This window comes from Lampetra planeri, chromosome 15 (assembly GCF_965212315.1).
Source record: "Lampetra planeri chromosome 15, kcLamPlan1.2.h2, whole genome shotgun sequence".
NCBI lineage: Eukaryota > Metazoa > Chordata > Hyperoartia > Petromyzontiformes > Petromyzontidae > Lampetra > Lampetra planeri.
Genome location: NC_136121.1, coordinates 10,012,727 through 10,021,830, shown reverse-complemented (window position 1 = coordinate 10,021,830; position 9,104 = coordinate 10,012,727). Strand labels below are relative to the sequence as shown.

Genomic DNA, 9,104 nt, shown 5'->3' with positions numbered 1-9,104 from the left:
CACAGCGTTATGCAACCGATGAAAAGATAATTCCGCTCGATTGATTCGGAGTGAGACCTCTGCTGTAAAAATGGAGCCGGTCACGAGCACACAAATTTTATCGCTCCATCTCCTCAGAGCACATCCTCTCAAGCGTGTTCATTTGACGACTGCCATTCCGTTAAGTCTCGACCACCAGCCATCATGTGGGACATCTGTGAAAAAGAGCTGATCATCAGATACTTCTATTTGATGTACACTGGTCTCAAGTCAATCTCGAACCTTCATGTTCTCCGATTCATGTCCTGTTTCTCTGTTATTATAATTCCAACAATGCACCTCTCCAGCCAAGTAAAGAAAAATACAAATTTGGATAAAGTTTTAAATCGGTGTGAATTACATTCTCCGACATAAACATTCACAAATAATGAACAAAATCTCAAGTGTGCCAAGAAGCATGGTTGCTTGCTAGGCCACATGCAATTTGTCTTACATAGCTCAGAACCACAACAGACGAACATTGCCCAGGGCTCATCTGATAGAACCTGAACTTGGTAACAATCCACATCCTTCCGATTTTTAACTCATCTCTAAAATATTTACAGTTTTTTATACCAACCATATGTACATTGTTATGGAAACAATAATTGGGAAAACTTAAGATGTTTATGTTTTTATTACTTCGGTATTCATGGAGCCAGTATCAAAATTATTCAAGTTTTTTTTTAAATGTCAATGTGCTCGAGCCCAAACAGTTCGTTGCAAAAAGCCATTTTTAAGCAATTCAAAGATTAATATATCTTGTTGTCGTGAGTCCAAATGTTTCTATTCAGCAGCCGTCAATCACTTTTAATCACATTTAAAAAATAAATATCTTACATTGTAACAAATCTCTTCTTGGCTGTAGCCTCAATGATTATAAATTAATGTTTTCATTTATATGCAAATAGTAAACATGTGGCTCATGTTTAGATAATTAAACCGCTTGTAATAAGTGTTAATATTCACACAACATATGTATGGCCCCTAAATATATGTATAACCACCACGAACACATTTATTAAAATTTACATGAACGTATAATAGAACGCCTTTGGCAAAAGTAAACCCCAATTGACAGCATCCCCACTGCACACCTTGGCACAGTCGAGTCCAGCGGGGTGCAACTTTAATTATCACCGCGGCATTCAATTCCCATTCATTTAACTTCGCGCACAGCCACAGCGCCAACACTCGTGCACGGTGCGCGTTAACCCCCTCGCCCATCAGAAGTCAAAGGCTTCCACCACAGGCAGAAACACAAATCCTGAGAAAGTCGGCTCCTGCCTGAGAAAACTCATGCGGTGTCCGGGTGAAATTTGTGTAACGATCGGACAATAATCCGGCATTGATCGGGCAACCGTCGGGCAACAATCAGGCGTCGATCGCGCAACAATCGTGCAACGTTTGAGTCAAATCAATCAATGATGGGGCAGGAATCAGGAGATGAGAAAAAAAATGAACGACTGCACCGCAATCGTGCGTTGATCTGGAAAAAAATCGAAGGAAAGTTGTGCAACAATTAGGCAATGATAAAGCAGCGATCAGGAGATAATCACACCACAATCATTCGACATTCATGCGAACAACAAAATGGGGTGACTGGGTGATGGACCATACACCGCTATCACCGCTCCTTGGCCACATCCTCCGTGAAGGCTGCCAGCAAGGCATCGGCCGCCGCCCCGGGTGCCAGCAGCCCCTCGGCAACGCGGGTCTCCAGCTGGGTGGCACGGGCGCGCACGACTGGGTGAGAGAGGAAGAGTTCCAAGACGCCGTCGCGGATGAGGGAGCGCATCCAGGAGGTGCGCTGGGCCCGCCGCCGTGCCTGCAGGGAGCCTGACGACAGTCCAATTTCACGGAATTCCAGAGCCACGTCCCACAGCTCCGGCACACCCTGGCCCGTCTGCGCGGAGACGCGCAGTACCTGTGTGCGCACACGTGTTGGCGACGTGCCGTATTGTTAGGAATATGGTAAGGTGGCCGATTGGTGCAGAGGTCAGAGATACAGCGTATCAGAATATGATGTGTCCACCTATGTCATCTCGAGGTGGTTGTGTGGCCATGACATGGAGCGTATGACTTGACCGCTTTGGTCTCACCCGAGGCTTCCACGTGGGCAAGCGCTGGCGCATGAACTTCAGAGCGCTGGTGTACTCCGCCTGAATGTGCCTCGCCTGCGGCAGGAGGTCACCGTCTCCCTTCGTCACCACCACCGCGTCCGCCACCTCGACGATGCCGCGCTTGATGCCCTGCGATGAGGTGCACAGCGTCGCCATCCAACAGGCACAATACAGGCCGGGGTGGGTTTTGTTTGTACATGCTGTCAGTGGAACACATGTCATCTTCAGACTAAAGGGGCAAACAATAGTGTACAAAAGAGCCAGGACGAATGAAAAACAAAACTATTGCAAGGGGATAAAATAAAACTATTTAATCACAAGCACAGATGGTGGAAAATTACTTATTATATTATATTATTACCCATAATCCTCAATGACAGTGGATGAGTTTTCATTCTTATATCGGAAGTAACAAATAATTTGTATTGGTTGGATCTGAATTGGGAGAGATGAATCTTCAGATGCCGAGGTTTTGGGGAATGGGTAGTGGATTAATACAGGCATCATAATGGGGGGCACAAGGGAGTAGAGGGTGCTAGGAATAACAGAACTGACCTGGAGTTCATCGCCAGCTCCGGGAGGGATGAGCAGCAGGAACATGTCCACCATGTCAGCTACGGCGAACTCCGACTGCCCCACACCTACCGACAAGGGGCAGGATTGGCTCAGACGCAAACCTCCCACTCTGCTTCACAGCATGAGAAGATACAAAGATTACAACTTACTTTATTGAAAACATTTGCCCCAAATGTATCACAATTGTGCTAATGACACGTCACCAGACAAAGCATCCAATCGGAATCCTCGCAGAGCAAGTGCCACCCTTTGTGTTAAACAACTGACCAAGGAAATCACAGAGCTACCTCTGAGATTCACTGAAGTGGCCTCTGGTCCACACAGTACGGGGTAGCACTTTCACACAAAGAATAATGTTCATCAATTCATATTTTTTTTATTCTCAGAGCTGCAAAGTAGACAATTTAAGCGTAGAAGCACATTGAATGTGATGGGCTTTTTATATAGGTATTGGTAACCGGACATAGATAATGTCGTTACACTTGAAACACAATTTAATCATGGGTATCTGAAACCTGGATTCGAATCAAGCAGTCTGGCTTAGCAATCTGGCCTCTGAGCCACCCAGCCACCTCCAGAGTTTCCCACTTCAACCAAACAGACAGTCGAGGCAATTGAGCCACAAGTGAGTCAACGATCGGTGAAGCAAGCGAGCGATTGGCTGGGCGAGTTACCAGTTTAGCGATCGAGCGAGTGAACGAGCGAGCGAGTCAATCAGTTGGGTGAGCGATCGGCCAAGTGGACGACCGTCTGAGCGAGCGAGCCGGAGCCTCACCCACAGTCTCCACGAGCACGGTGCTGTAGCCGGCCGCCTCGCACACGACGATCGCCTCGTTGGTGGTTCGCGTGACGCCGCCCAGTGTCCCGCTGCTGGGTGATGGGCGCACGTACGCGCGCATGTCACGTGACAGCAGGGGCATGCGCGTCTTGTCGCCCAGCAGCGAGCCTGCCCGGCAGCAGAATGTCACGAAGAGCGAAATGTTTATGCGCTGGCAAACGTTCCCTGTCAGTGTTGCCAACTTGATTTTTTTGGCTAGATTTAATAACTTTTTGGGTTTCTGTAGCAAACAACTGAGATGAGGACAACTATGCAGATTTAGGAACCATTCCAGATTCATATTCTGTCTTGTATAAGTTTACTGCTTATTCCCGGCACACCATCCGATTACAATTTTGATGACTAGGTCTATCTGGCCACATCTAGCAACTTCTAGAGGTTGGTTTGGCAACATTGCTCAAAAGGAGTTGGCAACACTATTTCTTCTCATGCGAGCTTCTCTGCTGTGGTGCAGAACCCCCTGGGGCCCACACCTCCAGAGGTGCTGGAGGAGGGATCCACAGCAAGCACGGCCAACTTCTCTCCTCGCGCCGTCAGCATCGTCCCCAGGGCCTCGATAAACGTCGACTTCCCGGCTCCGGGAGGCCCTGACAGTCCTGGTGCAAACGACACACCAAGACTCTGTTTAATTCCAGAGACCTGTGACCTAGCAATTGGACGAGGTGAGAGCTGGTGGATCACGCAGAGATTTGTGAAATTTCAAACCTACCGGGCTGAGTTTGATTCACAGCAACGGATATCAGTAGTGAGTAATATCTGAACCAGTTCTGGGTATCCCCCTTCACAACCCGCACTGAACAACGTGAAGTAGATTTTGATTTAAAGCTTTCGTGACTGCAGGGATTCATATTCTTGGTTCTTTCGCTAAAGTCACGTAGAAGGGAAATAATAAAATAATACAAATATAAAACTAAAATTCTCACGACGTTTCGACTGCAACACAAGCAATCATCATCAGGTGTGAAATCCACTACGTGACTTTACCGAAAGAACCAAGAATATAACGTGAAGTAGGTTCGAACAACCAAGTCGGTGTGGGGATGCCTTCATCTAATAGCAGATCGACAAAACAGCTGTAAATTATTATCTGCACATTATAATTATAACCTATTATAAATGTATGTAGGATCGCGGGAATTGCCAGGAGTAAATATGGGACAAGTCGACTGTTTGGGGGACAGGGAGTTGAACCTATGCGGAAGGTCTCGGGCCGCCCCTCTGTGCTCCCTTCCCTTTCCCTCTGGCGGTGAAGCAACCGCCCCAGCAGCTGCCCGGCGAGTTGGCGGTGGCGCGGGAGCGTGGACTCGGTGAGCGTGATGGCCTCCGCCAGGCACGCGCGCTGCCCGCTCACCAAGCCATCGTAGAGATACGATAGCCGGCGCTCCTCTCGTGCTGACAGATCCGCACCGGCGGGTTCTGTGGTGCACATACGGACATACGCGCACGCACGCGCAGACCAAGACGCACGTATGAAGACAAAGATATAGACAAACACACACATGCAAAGAGACAAATACAATCGCATAGACAAAGATAAATCGCGCCGCCCATATAGTCTCTAACAGACTGTTGGGAGACAATGCTTTTAGTGAACACCTATTAAGGCCGAAACGACATACAAGAGGGATGGGTGGCTGCTTTTGTCTCCCCAATGCAAATGTTTAAACAAATCGCCAGGTACTCATGTAAGGCTCAGTCAACCTAGGGGAGGGCCAAAACAAGTCCAATAATCACTTGCCACTTCCGGCAGCCACGGCCTTGAATCGAACCGAGGTTTCTGGGTTCACATTGCTAACCGCTACTGCCATTGCATCACAACATTTACAGACGTGTACACGAGCGCACATGTGCGTAAATACTCCCAACATGCGGGGGCCAGGTGGCCAGTATGTAGCAGTACAGCAAGTAGGTTACAAGGCTATGTGAGCGCAGTTTTGCATCCTATCGATTGTGTGCAGTGTCTCGTAATTTGCTCCCACAAGCAAAAATATAAAACAATCATTGGCCAAACATTACAAACACAAGACCCTCTTTAAATTGAGTCTCACAAGTTGGCTCCGTGGAATTTCCAGCAAGTTGTTGTGGAGGGTGATAAAAAGGCATCTGTACGGACTTTGCAAAGTTAAATGAACATGGGAACACTGACTTTACACAGACTGCATCACAGTTAATGCATGTGACCTTGTGCAACAGCACACTGCATACAAAGCTATGCCATGCAGCAATTTACACACTGTCAAAAACACATTCCTACAATGCGAATACAACTACGTGATATACACCATATCACACGCATGGCATCTTACATAACATATCACATCACTCCACATAACCCAGTGCACATGGAACGTTGGAACAACGTTAGTCCAACGATTCCAAACACACATTGCATGTTTACGTGGAAAAAACCTCATACACATGAATTCACGCATGTGAAATATCATATCGCACACATCACACATGATATCACAGCACAACTTAATTCCACACATCATACATTACACGGACCATACTCCATCACACCACCCATCGCATCATACTTCTTCTACCTTACCCCCACACACATATCACACCAACCAAATCACACTGCCCATCACAAATGACGCCATGTCACACACACACGTCACGTCACACACACCATCCGCTTAATACAACCTGCCATCATATCACAACATCCCATCGCTCAGTCACACACATCCCCCCCCCCCATCGTCACATCATCAAACACATCACCCACTACCCACACACACCTTAACATCACCCAGTCTCACATCACCCCCCATCGTCACATCATCAAACACATCACCCACTACACACCCACACACACCTCAACATCACCCAGTCTCACACATCACCCCCCATCCTCAAACACATCACCCACTACCCACACACCTCAATATCAACCCAGTCTCACACCATGAAACACATCACCCACACACACATCACCCACTCTCACATCACCCCCCACCCTCACATCATCAAACACATCACCCACTACACACACACACCTTAACATCACCCACACTCACATCACCCCCCATCCTCAAACACATCACCCACTACCCACACACCTCAACATCAACCCAGTCTCACATCATCAAACACATCACCCACACACACATCACCCACTACACACCCACCTAAACATCACCCACTCTCATACCATCAAACACATCACCCACACCCACCACAACATCACCCACTACACACCCACCTCAACATCACCCACTCTCATACCATCAAACACATCACCCACACACACCACAACATCACCCACTACACACCCACCTCAACATCAACCCACTCTCACACCATCAAACACATCACCCACACCCACCTCAACATCACCCACTACACACCCACCTCAACATCAACCCACTCTCACACCATCAAACACATCACCCACACCCACCTCAACATCACCCACTACACACCCACCTCAACATCAACCCACTCTCACACCATCAAACACATCACCCACACCCACCTCAACATCACCCACTACACACCCACCTAAACATCACCCACTCTCATACCATCAAACACATCACCCACACCCACCACAACATCACCCACTACACACCCACCTCAACATCACCCACTCTCATACCATCAAACACATCACCCACACACACCACAACATCACCCACTACACACCCACCTCAACATCAACCCACTCTCACACCATCAAACACATCACCCACACCCACCTCAACATCACCCACTACACACCCACCTCAACATCAACCCACTCTCACACCATCAAACACATCACCCACACCCACCTCAACATCACCCACTACACACCCACACACACCTCAACATCACCAATCCCCCCCGCGCCCTCTCACCCACAGCCCGCCTGTGAGCCGCCCGCGCTCCCCGCCCTTCCTCTCCCCGCCCGCGGCCTCTGTGTCCAGCCCAGACCGAGGCTCTGTTGGGGCCCTCTAGGCCCCAATGAATGTCCCGGCCTGACGGCCCAGACGGCAGCCGCTGCCCCCCGCGAAAGAGAGGGCGGCCCAGCGTGCCCGCCACCACCCTCAGCTCCAGCATCGCGGGCAGGCGGTGTTGTTTACTGCTTACTCAGACTGTTGTCAGTGTTGTATAACCGTGGGTTGTTGAGTCGCTGCTGTTAACTGTGGCACAAGAATTTGTCCTTAGCGGGGTGTGTAAGAATCGATTCCGACGTCACGGTTTTAACGCGGCACGGAATCGAGAATCGATTACGATCGGGTGCAAAAGATGATTTTTTTTGTTAACCGCCTGATGAAGCTGGTTGTAGAATCGCTGGCGAAAGCTCAGGGTCGGTACTCAAATTGTACACGTTGTTGGGTTTGCTGTACTTCAGCAGCACACACCGGGTGTGTGGTGAAGTAGTAACTATATATTCTTGGGTCTTTCAGTAAAGTCAAAGAAAATAACAAAAAAATACAAAACTACGTTTTGATCGCAACACAAGCGTTCGTCATCAGGAAGAACGAACTAATCTGCACGTTTTGTTTACGTGACAAACCGTTACCCATTGGCTGTGTCGGGTGGTGGTGGGTTAACGACACATTTATATTTACGTGATATAAACCCCACCACCCTCTTTATTATAGAAATTGGTCGCGAAATTGTACGTGTTAAAACGCGTACAGTATTGTATTTGTTGTACTGTCTAGGTTTGTTAACCGGTAACTCGTTGTCATAATCCATTACCTGTTCAGAATATCAGCAACCTGGTATTTGATTCCAGTGGAATGTGGCGTACAAACGGCATGGCGGCCTGAGTCACCGCGTGGTAGATTTACCCTCGTTTCGAGGTGGCTTGGAGATGTTAACCTCCTCACCTGGTATGCAGGAGGTCGTGGGATTGATCCGCACGCTGACGTCTGCTGCTGTATATTTGGAGTTTGCGTGTCTCTCTCTCATCATTACAGTGACTATGAGATGTTAACTACCTCGCGTGGTATGCAGGAGGTCGTGGGTTCGATCCAGACCCTTACGCCTGCTGTATATTTGGAGTTTGCGTGTCTCTCTCTCATCATTAGTGGCTATGAGATGTTAACTACCTCGCCTGGTATACAGGAGGTATCCCAGGGGCTGGCTATCACACAGCGTTATTAACCCAACCTCTCGAGTTCGATTTCTGGCCACAGCTAAAATCAGTGTTGACTCGACCCAAGGCTCCACTTCACCAACGTGTACGTTGAACATCTTTCGCACCGTACGTAGCCAACCGTGCTAATCGGAGGTGTTGGGGGAAGGACAAGAAACTAAACACAAAAACCAGTTCTATCGAAATGAGTTTTCAACAGACTTAAAAGTACATAAGTCCAGAGGCCTCCTAAATATCGGGAAAGTGTTCCAGACGGCCGCAGAAGCGCATCTGAAAGCGCGAGATGCAGTGACCGTCTTTGTTCGATGGTTAGACAAGAGACGCTGCAAGGATGACTGGAGCTCGCGGGATGGTTTATGCTCCTTGACGAGATCCACAAGGAATTGCGGTTCATGTGGCAAGCATGGTGAATTTTTGTTAAACAACCCCCATTACCAACACTGCGTAG

General features: G+C 48.4%; 1 protein-coding gene across 2 annotated transcripts; it reads right to left on the bottom strand.

Annotated features, from left to right (window-relative positions):
• Positions 1-636: 636 nt before the first annotated feature.
• Positions 637-7,762, bottom strand: MMAA (metabolism of cobalamin associated A). 2 transcript variants are annotated; one of them, XM_078601040.1, is made up of 7 exons: positions 7,407-7,762; positions 4,747-4,971; positions 4,029-4,151; positions 3,493-3,587; positions 2,697-2,771; positions 2,121-2,270; positions 637-1,945 (listed from the first exon to the last, which is right to left on the bottom strand). In XM_078601040.1, the coding sequence occupies exons 1-7, from the start codon at positions 7,606-7,608 to the stop codon at positions 1,646-1,648; spliced, it is 1,170 nt and encodes a 389-aa protein (XP_078457166.1). In that variant the 5' UTR covers positions 7,609-7,762; the 3' UTR covers positions 637-1,645. The 2 variants fall into 2 exon arrangements, with proteins under 2 accessions (XP_078457166.1, XP_078457165.1); XM_078601039.1 differs by having other exon boundaries at positions 2,697-2,782; positions 3,493-3,663; positions 7,407-7,760.
• Between the last annotated feature and the right edge of the window lie 1,342 nt (positions 7,763-9,104).

Bases quoted from the DNA above. Each gene is read 5' to 3' on its own strand.
- MMAA (XM_078601039.1), bottom strand. From the start codon at position 7,608: ATGCTGGAGCTGAGGGTGGTGGCGGGCACGCTGGGCCGCCCTCTCTTT. The intron at 4,972-7,406 runs GTGAGAGGGCGC...TGTGCACCACAG, and splicing joins GGCTCACAGGCGGGCTGTGG to AACCCGCCGGTGCGGATCTG. The intron at 4,152-4,746 runs GTTCAACTCCCT...CGTTTGCACCAG, and splicing joins GCCCGAGACCTTCCGCATAG to GACTGTCAGGGCCTCCCGGA.